At 38.3% G+C, this 13787-nt stretch overlaps 1 protein-coding gene across 3 annotated transcripts in view; it reads right to left on the minus strand.

Moving 5' to 3' along the window:
- Positions 1-219: 219 nt before the first annotated feature.
- The window catches only part of R3HDM1 (R3H domain containing 1), a 171119-nt gene continuing 157551 nt past the window's right edge, over positions 220-13787 (minus strand). For all 3 annotated transcript variants that reach the window (XM_047082940.1, XM_047082938.1, XM_047082937.1), the window contains 4 exons: positions 6604-6748; positions 2634-2716; positions 2091-2175; positions 220-1568 (listed from right to left, as the gene is read on the minus strand). In XM_047082940.1, coding sequence (XP_046938896.1) covers positions 1207-1568; positions 2091-2175; positions 2634-2716; positions 6604-6748 — 675 coding nt within the window. In that variant the 3' untranslated portion in view covers positions 220-1206. The remainder of the gene's footprint in view (positions 1569-2090; positions 2176-2633; positions 2717-6603; positions 6749-13787) is intronic.

Raw genomic sequence — 13787 nt, forward strand, 5'->3', positions numbered from 1 at the left:
CATTGACTGGTATTAACTTTATGAGAGAACAAAATGACGGGAGTCATACCCACAGGCATCACTCCCACAGAGAAAGCAATGCTTTGTAGGACTTTTGTAAAATGATTAGGATTACTGTCTTCTGTCAATCTAAAATAGAAGTCTTCAAGATGGGGGAGGTCTTCCATACTAATACTCATTGAAAAAGGTGTTTTTAATTTACAAAAGACAAAATGGGTCTGTATTTGTAAACATTTATTCTCTTGAACTGAAAAAGGCTTGCATCAGCACACATTGTACAGCCTTGCAAATTACACAGAAAATGAAAAAAAGGTTCCTTGTTCATAAGTGCAATGAATCTTTGATGTCCAGTGATCCGCTGCAAACAATGAAAACAGATTTTAAACCACTTAAGAAGTTTCCAGCACTCATCAAATGCATTTCCTTAGGTGACAAAATATTCACGAGGGGAATGCAAATAAGTGGCATTTAGTTATCAGAGGGACACTTAAAAAAAAAAAAAGTGGAAGTATTTTCCTGCCTAAAATGATTCCTATTCCCCCTTGAATCTAAGTGGTTTGATTAAGAAGTGTTAAGAACATAATTTGCTTTACACTTAATGTTCATACTACCTAAATGAATAAGGAAAGGACCCTATGAGGGAGTTCTGTATTTTTTGGAAATTGTTTCTGTGTTTAGAGATACAGGGAAAGAGTAATGGTCTATTTGTGGGCTCTCCTTAGTCACCGTCCAGCCCCCCAAGAAGATAGTACATGGTTTTGACTTGGTTATTCCATTCCTGCATTCTTTTTCCCCCAAATTCTCTGTTGGGTCACATTGTGCTGGCTGCAAAAAAGTAATACAGGTTGCAACTGGTTGTAATCATTTTGAAGAATAATTTGCTGTACAATAGAGCTCTGGATCTGATACAAGAATTCAGAAATATAAAACAAAATAACTATAAAAGTTAGGAGGCATTTGAACAGCATTTCCTCGGAAAAAGCTGCTAACTCTGTATCATTCCGATGTGGATTCCTACAGTCATTTGGAGTGAAATGTGTAATTTCCCCCCTTTGCTGGATCACTGGCCTGTCTTCAAAAGCTATAACGCCATGACCACACATCCTAGGAGTCTCTATCATGTTAACAGAAGCTCCAAAAACCAAGCCAATTAAAGATGGGTGAGGACAGGGGAATCATAAAGGCCAAGGGTCCAAGGTGGCTCTGTTACTGAGAACTCGCCCTTTCCAGAATGTGGAAGTCATAGTGCTTCTTGCTCGTTCTCAGCTTAAACTTGTTAACTGAGTTAATCTGTTTCTTCAATGCATTCTGCGCAGCTGAAATGGAGGGGAATGTGGCTAAGACGGTGTAAGTGGAGGCCAAGTCACTGGGTTTAGAACGTTCAGGATTGACAGTGTTGTCCCCGCTGCCACAGCAGAGGGGGTGACGACGCAGCTGGGGCTGGGATTGAGGGTCTCGGAGCCACCGGATCTTGGCACCAATTTTAAAGAGTTCCCCAAAAAGCTTCTCGGCTTCCATGCGAGTTATTCCATCAGGGAGTTCAGTAATTTCCAAGACCTTCCCAACAACTAGAATGGAAAAGGTATAGAATTAATAATCCCTGTTACCAAAATGGTGGGCAGAAAGTACCGAAGACCCAAATATGACATAAGAAATGAACGGGATTTTGTAAAACCATTCAAACCCACAAAACTGTAATTATGGCCATTTAAAAAATCATTCCTACTTACCCCTTAGGCAAGGGGTGCAGAGCTAATGGTACTAAACTACCCATCTCGGTCTTCACTGAAAGCTATGCATAGAAAACACACCATTGTATAGTGGCTTCTCTAAGTTAGGTGTGTTATCTTGAGCGGTCTCCTGAACTTCATGGCCCCACTGTAAAATAAAGATAACAGCCCTTGTCGTAATGACCCAAGGCTGTTGAGTACATATTGAAAGCACTATATACTTAAGAGCCCTACATTACAGATGACATAATTTCCTGTAATGTGCAGGACTTTAGGAGAGGAAAACCCATTTTTGTCTAAAGAGTGTTGAACTGGTTGACAGTTTGTAGAACCACATCTAATTGCCTCTCAGGGACACACCTGGCTCTCCTGCACCAAGGTCAGTGGATGCAGCTTTTTTAGCTTGTTTCCTTCCTCGATTTCCATGCCTGTTGCCAGACTGACCCTGAAAACCCACAAACAGATGAGAAATAAGGTTAATAGTACTGAAAAATAGGTCTGTAATGTTTAAACACTTAACCCTTAAACATACCCAGTCTGGGCTCTGTACTTTAGCAGAAAAAAATCCAATCCAAAGACCGGGTGGCAATGGCACTTCTGTTCCTCACTATAACCAGTCATTTGCTGTCTTTCATAAGCAAGGCCCCAGCTTGTGGCCCCAGCCCCCCCGCCCCTCCCACTTTGGGATAGCACTGATCGCTTAGCCAAACAGCAAACCACCTTCTTCCTTGTCTGCTCTCTGTGTGGCCAGACTCAATGGGACAACATCGATAAGTCAGCTGGCTGTGGTACAGAGGACTTCTTGTGAACTGCCAGCAGGTGGGCCCAGGACCCCCCACACTCTGTGCAAAGGAGCTATGACATCCTGCCAACAAAGCCTAGGCCACCAGACAGCTTTCATACCTGTTGGGTTGGAATGTGCCCGTGCAGAACAGCAGGAGGGTTGTACTGCAGAGGCTGGCCAAGTAATGGATATCTGGCATCTCCTGAAAGTCAATTAAAAAAACTTTTACATTGTTTTCTGCTCAGTTCTAAAAGTACTTTCCTAAGTTTTCTAAATTGTCCAAAATAGTTAACATGAGTAGGGAAAACACATTTGGTAGATTAAAAAAGTGTAGGTACTGACATTTTAAAAAAGAATTTAAGTTTCCGTCTTCCCTTTCAAGAGGAAGGGTAAACTTCTGAAAGCAGTAAGGACTAATAACAGTGGTTATGAAGAAAGTAGGAGGTAGGAACTGGGAAGACGGGGGATAGGAAGGAGGGAAGCTTCATTTACCTTAACCTATTTATACCTTAACATTCCAGAAGAACTGTAATACCCAATTCCACCCATGTGAGATGCTAAAATCCACGTTTTCTATGATGATTAAAAATTAATATGACTTACATTTGAGGAGAAGGAAAAACATTAAGTTTATCTTCCCAAAGTCACTATTTTTTTTTTTTTAAGATTTTTAATTTTTTAAGTAATCTCTGCACTCATTGTGGGGCTGGAACCCACAACTCCGACATTAAGAGTCACATGCTCTACTGACTGAGCCAGCTAGGCACCCCTCCCCAAATCACTATTAATTACTATAAATATATGCATATATACATTTATATATTCTCATTGCAAACTTTTCTCTACACCCATTGTAATCTCATGACCCTGCGATCAAGAGTTGCATGCTCTTTTGACTGAGCCAGCCAGGCACCCATTACAAACATTTTTATGGTGTTAGCCAAAGGGTATATTTACATTTTAGGTCTTGGGTCTGCTCTTAAACACTCTTTAAAGGGCTTAATAAATGCTGACTGCAAAGACATTCTCCTGGAGAATAATGTTTTCATTTGTTAATATCCTCATTTTATTTTACCCATAAGTTCCCCAATTCAGCACATTCTGGGTTTAGAGGGGGATTATGCACAGGTGCTAGGAAAGCACTTCAGGGAATCATACATCCCTTCTCCTGAAAGCTTGATAACAGAGAAAAGCACATTGTGGACTTCTCCCTACTCCACAGAGCTCTAATCTGACGAACAGTGTGAAGGTGCGAGGGCAGCTCCCTGCAGGACACACCCATGACAGACTTGCTCCTTCCCAAGCACCATGTGAAGGGCAGATATGGCATGGAGGCTTAGCACTGAGATCAGAGATACAATGCAAAGCACGAAGATGTATAAAGAACAGCTGCAAGAAAGTCAGAGTTAAGTTTAGGCCGGTGGAGCAGTATTCTTTTCCATTATGGAGATGAGCTGTAGAGACAGCAATAATCAAAGACTCCTCCATATAGACCATGCTGTATGTTCCTCCTAGAACAGGCATCCCAGTATCACACTATTGCCACACACTATTTCAATGAACTTAAAAATTTTTTTTTCAAATGTTTATTTATTTTTGAGAGAAAGAGAGAGAGAGAAACAGAGTGTGTGTGGGGGAGGGGCAGAGAGAGAGGGAGACACAGAATTAATTGGAAGCAGGCTCCAGGCTCTGAGCTGTCAGCACAGAACCGAGGTGGGGCTTTAACTCAGGATCCGTGAGATAACGACCTGAGCCGAAGTCAGACGATTAACCAACTGAGCCACCCAGTCGCCCTTTCAATTCACTTTTTATGTTTTATTTTTCTAGATTATTAAAGTACGTGGCTTTGTAGAAAACCTGGAAACAATTACAAAAGAGAAAATAAAAACCATTCTAATAATTCCATCACTTCTAACATTTTGGTGTGTATCTTTTCAGTCTTTGTTCTGTGTGTTTTATAAATATTTAAAAAAATTTAGATATAATTTATATAAAATAAAATGCACATCTTTAGTGTTTGATGAATTCCAACAATTGTAAAGTTCATGTAATCAAAACCCAAAAAGACAATGAACATTTCCATCCCCTGAAAAGTGCCCTCAAGCTCCTTACCAGTCAAGTCCATATCCCATCCACATGACTATGTGATTTCTAACATCATACCTTAGTTAGCCTATAACTGGATTTCATTTAATTAGAATAATATAGTATGTCTTTGTGTCTGGCTTGTTTTTTGCTTAACATAATGACTCTGAAATTAATCCATGTTGTTTCAGATCAGTCTGCCTTGTTCATTCATGTTGTTCAATAGTATTCCATTGTAAGGATCCATTACAATCTGTATATCTAGTCTCTTGTTGGTGGACATTTGGGTTATGTCCAGTTTGGGTGATTATAATAAAATAAAGTTGTTATATAATTTGCTGTACAAGTCTACATAAATATGTTTTCATTTCTCTTGGGTAAATACCTAGGAGTGGAATTGCTGCATTGCAAGGTAAGTGATTAATTTTGTAAGAAACTCAAATCTTTTTTCCAAAATGGTTTTATCATTTTACCCCTCCACACCAATGTGCAAGAATTCTGTAACTTCACCTATATTCAGTGGTGTTAATCTTTTTGATTATAGCCATTCTAGTGGGGTCAAAATGATATTTCATTCAGATTTTAATATTCCTTCCCTAATATTTAATGGATGATGTTGAGCACCTTTTCAAAGGCTTACTAGACATCTCTCCAATAACCCCCTCCCTTGCTTGCACTCTCCTGCAAAATACATAGATGGAAGTACAGTTGATATACAATGTTACATTAGTTTCAGATGTACAACACAGTGACTGGACAAGTTAGATGTTATGCTATGCTCACCACAAGTGTACCTACCATCTGTCCCCATACAATGCCATTATAATACCATTGAATATATTCCCTATATTATACTCCCCATGCCTGTGACTTACTCATTCCATAACTTGAAGTGTGTGTCTATCACCACTCCTCTTCATGTAACATGTTTTTTAAAATCATTCACTGTACTGTATTTCTTCTTTCAATGATTCTTTAAAACACATTTTTTGGATAACTACTTAGTATTCCCTATATAGATATACTCTAATCCTTACTGATAAGACATTTAGGTTGTTTTGCATTTTTTCTGCTATAGACCAAACTCTTCTGTGGATAAATCATTGTGTGCATTATGCTTAGGATAAATTCCAAAAATATTATTCTATAATCATCCATTTGTGGTCTGTTCCTCCAATTAGACCGAGGGTCGGTGAGGAAGAGGACTTCACCTTACTCGTTTTTGTATGTCAGGGTCACAATAAGGCCTCAAGAACTGTTGAATACATTTTTGAATAAACTCTTGATATATGCTACTGTAATATAGGTATTAGAAATAAAGAACAAGTTTATAGCATTGCATATTACTACTACAGAGAAATGGAGTCTAAGGATAATAAGTTAAGGTCACTTTTTTTTTTTTTTTTAAATTAGTTTTTTTTTTTTTTTTAATTTTTTTTTAACGTTTATTTATTTTTGGGACAGAGAGAGACAGAGCATGAACTGGGAAGGGGCAGAGAGAGAGAGGGAGACACAGAATCGGAAGCAGGCTCCAGGCTCTGAGCCATCAGCCCAGAGCCCGACGCGGGGCTCGAACTCACGGACCGTGAGATCGTGACCTGAGCCGAAGTCGGACGCTTAACCGACTGAGCCACCCAGGTGCCCCAAGGTCACTTTAACTATATCACATAAAGAATTACTGAATGGAAGGAATTACTAAGTTAGTAATTATTAACTAGTGATGAAACATTAAGGTTAGGAGAATATATGGTAATAAATATGCCTGGGTGGAGGTCAAAATGCAGTCCTGTGGAGAACTGAAAGCAGTACCAAGGGAAATCACAAAGTGATTGAGAAGGGATGTCTTATTTTTAATTAAAAAAAAAAAAATTAATTCCAGTATAGTTAACATACAGTGTTACATCAGTGTCAGGTGTATAATACAGTGATTCGACAATTCCATACATCATCCAGGGGAAGGGATGTCCTACAACTCTGAGGCTGTGACTAGTTTCAAGCACTTACCTTGCCCTGGAACAAAAGGTCTAGAAAACTGAGGTATGATGGAAAGGGGTGGTCCAGAAGGACGGACAGTTTTCAGGGTGGTCAGCTGCGCTGGTGCTGGCGACTGAGCTGGTGAAACAATGGGACTACTGAGTTGAGGGCTGTGCTGTAATCACATCAAAAAAACTGGTCAGCATTTTAGTCACAATTTGGCAAATTAGCTTTTGAACAAAATTTTTAATTTTTTTCTGATTACAAATATATACTTGTTATTGTAAGAGTTAAAACATGAAAATTTATAGTTTTCAACTCCCAAAGGTAAGTACCAGTAACAGATTGTTTCTACGCCCAAACGTATGCATCCATATGTCTGTCTATGTTTTATAAAAATGGAAGTAGACTACACATCTTATTTTTTAATCTTGCTTTTGTACCTGGACAATCATATTGGAGATACTTTTCCATGAGAAAAAATACACATTTATCTCATTCTTTTTTTTTTTTTTAATTTTTAAAAAATATTTATTTATTTTTGACAGAGACAGAGAGACAGCATGAGAGGCAGAGGGGCAGAGAGAGGAGGAGACACAGAATCTGAAGCAGGCTCCAGGCTCTGAGCTGTCAGCACAGAGCCCGATATGGGGATTGAACTCATGGAGTGCAAGATCATGACCTGAGCTGAAGTCAGCAGCTTAACCAACGGAGCCACCCAGGTGCCCCTATCTCATTCTTTTTTTCATGTTAACTGTTAAGCATTTCCTTTTTAAACAATTCATCCCTAAAGAACAGTTACCAAAAATAATACAAAAAATTCTCGGATTTCCCATATTCTTATGTTTTTATATAAATCTCTCTCTGCATGTTTTTTAAATCTTTATCTCTTTCTCTGTATATACTGTTGTTTTTTCCCAAACTATTTGAGAATGAGTTGTTCACGATACTTCATCCCAAAATAACTAATTTAGTGTCTTTTTCCTAAAAACAAGGATATTTTCTTACATAAATAGCCACAGTAGAATCATCAAATCTATATAAAAGTGATCCTATTCTGTAATATATGTAGTAGAGTGTTTAAGAACACTTGAAATAAAGAGGTTTCTAACAATTGAAATAAAGAAATTTCTAAGAAAAGCCCTTGAAAAAAAAAAGAATTATCAAAATCAGGCAATTAATAAGACAGTAAGATTATGTAATCTATAGAGTTTATTCAAATTTCACCAATTGTCCTACTAACATAGTTTACAGAAAAAAAAAAAAAAGAAAGAAAAAAGAAAACATTTCCTCTTCTAGTCTAGAATCAAATGTTGCATTTAGTTGTCATGTCTCTTTCATCTTTTTAAATCTGGAGCAGAGCCTCAGTCTTTTTTCTCTTTCATGACTTTGACATTTTTGAAGATCAGTTTCTGATGGTCATTTTGAAGATCAGTTTTTTTGTAAAATGTCCCTCAATTTGGCTTTGCCTGCTACTTCCTCATCCCCAAATTCACAAGATACATTTGGGGAAGGAGTACTAAGAAAGTGATGCTGTGTCCTTCTCAATGCATCGTGTAAGAGGGAACCTGAGGTCCATGTGTTGACACAGTACTGGTGATGCTTACTTCCATCACTTGTAAGGTGGTGTCTGCCAGGTTTCTTCAATGTTAAATTACTATTTTTTCCTTTCTAGTTATAGTATTAGAGGGAAAGCATATTATCTGTAAACAGAATTTTACTACTTCCTCTCCCAATTTGGATGCCTTTTATATCTTTTTCTTGCCTAACAGCTCCAAGTAGAACTCCCAGTACAATGTTGGCTCATATCTACCTTTTAAAATCTACTGAGATTGAACTTTGGCCTTGGATATGGTCTATCCAAGAATATGTCCCATGTGCACAAGAAGAATGTATACACTGTTCACAAGTGACCAGATGTGTAGGTAGAATGCTCTTTGTATGTCTGTTAGATCTAGTTGTTTTTTTGTGTTTAAGTTCTCTATTTCCTTACTTAACTCTTGCCTGGTTGTTGTATCCATTATTGAGAGTGGAGTGTTAAAGTTTCCAACTATTACTTGATGGTCTGTTATCAGGTAAGTAATTATTAGGTTTATACAATCAGGTTTATAATTATTATATCTTCTTACTGTATTGAACTTTTGTATCTAGAAAATTTTTTGGATCTAAAGCCTTATTTTATCTAATATTAACATAACTACCCTACCTACTCTCTTTTGCTTGCTATTTTCATGGACTGTATTTTTGCATCTTGTCACTTTCAATTCATTTGTGTCTTTGGACCTAAAGGGAGTCTCTTAGATCTCTTAGTTAGATCAAGTGTTTTTATCCATTCTGCCAATCTGTCTTTATAGTTAAAATAACTGATAAAGAGGGACTTGCCAATGTCATTTTGCCATTTTCTATATGCCTTATAGCTTCCTTCTTACCCCTCATTTCCCGCATACTCCATTTTTTTAAAAAAAAATTTTTTTTAGTGTTTTATTTTGTTTTCGAGAGAGACAGAGCATGAGCAGGGGAGGGCAGAGACAGAGGGAGACAGAGAATCGGAAGCAGGCTCCACTGAGCGTGTCTGCACAGAGCCTGACATGGGGCTCAAACCCACGAACCGTGAGATCATGACCTGAGCCACTCAGTTGGATGCTTAACCAACTGAGTCACCCAGGCGCCCCCCTGCATACTTTTTTTTGGTAGTTAAATGTTTAAATTTCTTTCTCATTTCCTTTTGTATATATTCCCTAGCATTTTCCTTTGTGTTTACCTTAGGCATTACACCTAACATCCTAAAGTTATAACACTCTACTTTGAATTTGTATTAGCTTAACTTCAATTATATACAAAAACTCTGCTTCTTTATATCTCTGTCCCCACCTCTTTTGGTTGCTTATGACATAAAAGTACATCTTTATATACTGTGTGCCCCAAAACATAAAGTAGTAATTCCTTTTTTTTCAATGTTTATTTATCTTTGGGAGAGAGCGAGCGAGCGAGAGAGCGCGCGTGCACAAGAGAGAGAGTGTGCACATGCATGCAAGTAGGAGAGGAGCAGAGAGAGGGAGATGTAGAATCTGAAGCAGGCTCCTGGCTCTGAACTGTCAGTACAGAGCCTGACACGGGGCTCAAACTCACAGACTGCAAGATCATGACCTGAGTCAAAGTCGGATGCTTAACTGACTGAGCCACCCAGGTGCCCCACTAGTAATTCTTTTAAGTGCATGAGACTCTTTAATTATATAGAAAACAAAATTTGGAGTTACAAATCAAAGCTAGAACACTACCTTTTAGATACTGTTTATAAAAAAATACTTAAGTGCATTCGTCTCTCAAATCATGTAGAAAGTAGAGTTATGGACCACTGGCACAATACTACTAGCTTTTATAATTGCTCATGTATTTAACTTGAGAACTTTATTTCTTTATATAGCTTTGTCTTGCTGTCCAATGTTCTTTCTACTTTACCCTGCAGGACTCTTGAGAATTTCTTGCAGGGCCCATCTCTGTTTTTTGTTTATCTGGGAATTTTAATTTCTACCTTTTATTTTGTTTTTAAAATTCATTTATTTATTTATTTTGAGAGAGAGCTGAGTGAGCAAGATTGAGCGGGGGAGGGGCAGAGAGACAGAGGGAGAGAATCCCAAGCAGGCTATGAGCTGTCAGCACAGAACCCATCGTGGGGCTCAGTGTCACTAACTGTGAGATCATGACCTGCGCCAAAGTCATGTCGGCTGCTTAACTGACTGAGCCACCCAGGAGCTCTCTACCTCACTTTTGAAAGGCAGTTTTTACCAGATACTGGATTCATTAACATTTTTTTTTTTTTCTTTTACCACTTTGAATATATTGGCCAGCTGTCCTAGCCTCCAGTTTCTGATGAGAACTCTGGTGATAATCTTTTTGAGGATTCCTTGTATGTGACGAGTTGTGCCTTTCCTGCTGCTTTTAATACTCTGTCCTCTGAAAGACTGATTATATTGTGTCTCAGAGTGGGTATTCTGGAGTTCTTACCTAGAGTTCATCACAATGCTTGATGTTTATATTCATGTCTTTAATCAAATGTGGTAAGTTTTCAACCATTATTTCTTCAAATATTCTCTTTTCCCTCCATGACAACCACAATATGTTTGTTGGTCAACTTGATGGTGTATCACAGGTCCCTTAGGCTTTGTTCACTTTTCTTCATTCTGGTTTGTCTGTTCCTCAGACTTGACAATTTCCACTGTCCTTTCTTCAAGTTCCTAGACTCTTTCTTCTGCCTCCTCACATCTGCCACTGAATTCCTCCAGGGAACTTTCATTTCAGTTATTATATTTTCAGCTCTAGAATTTCTGGCGTTTTCTATCTCTTTATTGATATTTCCATTTTGTTCATTGTTTTCTTGTCTTTCTCCACATCTTCCTGCAGTTGAGCAGCCTGAAGACAGTTGTTTTAAGGCTTTTGTCTGGGAGATCTGACATCAGGTCTTTTTTTTTTTAATTTTTATTTATTTTTTTATTAGGTTCATTTATTTTTGACAGAGACAGAGTGCGAACATGAGCTGGGGAGGGGCAGAGAGAGAGGTAGACACAGAATCCAAGCAGGCTCCAGGCTCCAAGCTGTCAGCACAGAGCCTGATGTGGGGCTTGAACTCACGAACCATGAGATCATGACCTGGGCTGAAGTTGGATGCTTAACTGACTGAGTCACCCAGGCGCCCCTTAAATTTAAAAAAAAAAAAAATTTTTTTTAAATTATCTGTCATCAGGTCTTTTTCAAAGACAATTTATGTTGATTTTCTTCCTCTGAATGGGCAATACTGACCTGTTTCTCTGCATGCCTTGTGACTCTTTGTTGAAAACTGGATGTTTGAATCTGATAGTGTGGTAACTGGAAATCAGATTCAACCCCCTTCCCAGGGTTTATTGCGTTTTGTTGTTTTTATGGTTTTTGTTTATTGACTGTTGCAGGCTGTCTTTGTGTCAAAGATCAGTCTGAGGTATAACCTTAAGGACTTCTCAGTGTTTGGCCTGTGCCTTTTCCTGGGCATGTACCCCATATATTCAGTTGCTTTTGAATGTCTTAGTCCTTACTGTTTGGCTCCCAAAAACGATTCAAAGAGAAAAACAAAAGGAGGAAAGACAAGGTACCAGCACTTTAAGTCCCCTAGAAGTGTCGGGGGAGAGATCTGCAGCAATGTGGGAAGGTACAACAATGGTTATTGCCTCTTTGTCTGCACCTCTGTGATCAGAAGCAGAAACCCATGATCAGAATATAAATGCCTTGTATTTGGAGGACAGGGTCCTTTTTTGCCCACCCTGGCTCCTGTCAGCTGCTCTAGTAAAAAACATGCACAGTTGCCTCCTAGGGGTTGGGGTAAGGATGGGTAGTTGCTACTGTGCTAAAAGCTGAAACTGACTGAAATTAAGTTCAATTTATCACCCAAGCTTTCCCCTGGCAGTTGCAAGCCTTCAATAGATTCTAAAGCAACAAAACTGTTACATCAGATTCTGCCAGTGTAATTATTTCTAGGTGGAGAGATGGACTCCTGATGCTTCCTACTCTGCCACTTTCCTAGAATCCTCTCTGCTCTAGTGATGATTCTTACTTCCTGGTTTCCAGGTGGTGATCTTCTAATTCCATCATATTTACTAGTTCATGTTTCACTGTAAAAAAAGAACTTCATTTTTCCTCCCATTTATTCATTTAAATCAGTATAACTCATGGATTTGTTCAACATTAAAATTTTTTAAAATTTGAGTATAGTTGGCCGTTTCAGGTGTACAACCCAGTGATGCAACTTGTCTATACGTCATGCTATTCTCACCATAAGTATAGCTACCATCTGTCAGCATATGATGCTATTACAGTATCACTGACTATATGCCTTATGCTGTGACCTTGATCCCCGTGAATTGTTCATTGCATAGGTGGAAACCTGTATCCCCCACTCTCTTTCATCTATTTTGTCCATTTCCCCATTTCCCTTCCCTCTGGCAACCATCAGTTTGTTCTTTGTATTTATAGGTCTGATTCTGCTTTTTGTTCATCATTTTTTTGTTTTTGTTTTTTAGATTCTATGTATGAATGAAATCATATGGTATTTGTCTTTCTCAGTCTGACTTATTTCACCTAGCATAATACCCTCTAGGTCCATGTTGTTGCAAATGGTAAGATCTCATCCTTTTTTATGGTTGAGTAATATTTCATTATTTATACATACCACATTCTCCTTATCTTTCTTTCATCTATCAGTGTACACTTAGGTTGCTTCCATATCTTGGCTATTGTAAATAATGCTGCAATAAACATAGGGCCACTTAATTTTTTTTGAATTAGTGTTTTAATTTTCCTTGGATAAATATCCAGTACAATTACTGGATCACATGGTATTTCTATTTTTAATATTTCGAGGAAAGTCCATACTGTTTTCCACAGTGGCTGCACCAGTGTGCACTGTACCTATAGTGCACATGGGTTCTTTTTTCTCCACATTCTCACCAATACTTGCTATTTCTTGTCATTTGGTTTTAGCCATTCTGACAGGTGTAAAGGGATATCCCATTGTGGTTTTAATTTTCTTGATGAGTGATGTTGAGCAACTTTTCATTTGTTTGTTGGCTATCTGTATGTCTTCTTTGCAAACATGCTATTTGAAGTCTTCTACCCAATTTTTAAATTTTTTTTTTTTTCAACGTTTATTTATTTTTGGGACAGAGAGAGACAGAGCATGAACGGGGGAGGGGCAGAGAGAGAGGGAGACACAGAATCGGAAACAGGCTCCAGGCTCCGAGCCATCAGCCCAGAGCCTGACGCGGGGCTCGAACTCACGGACCGCGAGATCGTGACCTGGCTGAAGTCGGACGCTTAACCGACTGCGCCACCCAGGCGCCCCCTCTACCCAATTTTTAATTGGATTATTTTTGTCACTAAACTGCACTCCAAAAAGAGTTCTATGAATTTGTAGTACCACTGAGAATGAACAAGAGAGTTTGTAACTGGAAATCTCTGCCCATACTGCAAATTATGAGTCTTCCTAAATTTTCCTAATTACATAAATAAAAAATATTTTTGTATTCTCCTCTGATTAATGGTCATTGGGCATTTACAGTTTGTGAATTAGCCTATAAATGACCTTTGCCCTTTTTATTCTGCCGTGATTTAATCATGTGCCTTGAAATATTTCAGTTTATCTTTAAAATTTTTAAAATGTTTATTTTGAGAGAGAGAGAGAGCATGAG

Source organism: Lynx rufus, unplaced genomic scaffold (genome assembly GCF_022079265.1).
Source record: "Lynx rufus isolate CCGP_SWC_20201006 ecotype Redwood Valley unplaced genomic scaffold, mLynRuf1.p SCAF_2, whole genome shotgun sequence".
Taxonomy (NCBI): domain Eukaryota; kingdom Metazoa; phylum Chordata; class Mammalia; order Carnivora; family Felidae; genus Lynx; species Lynx rufus.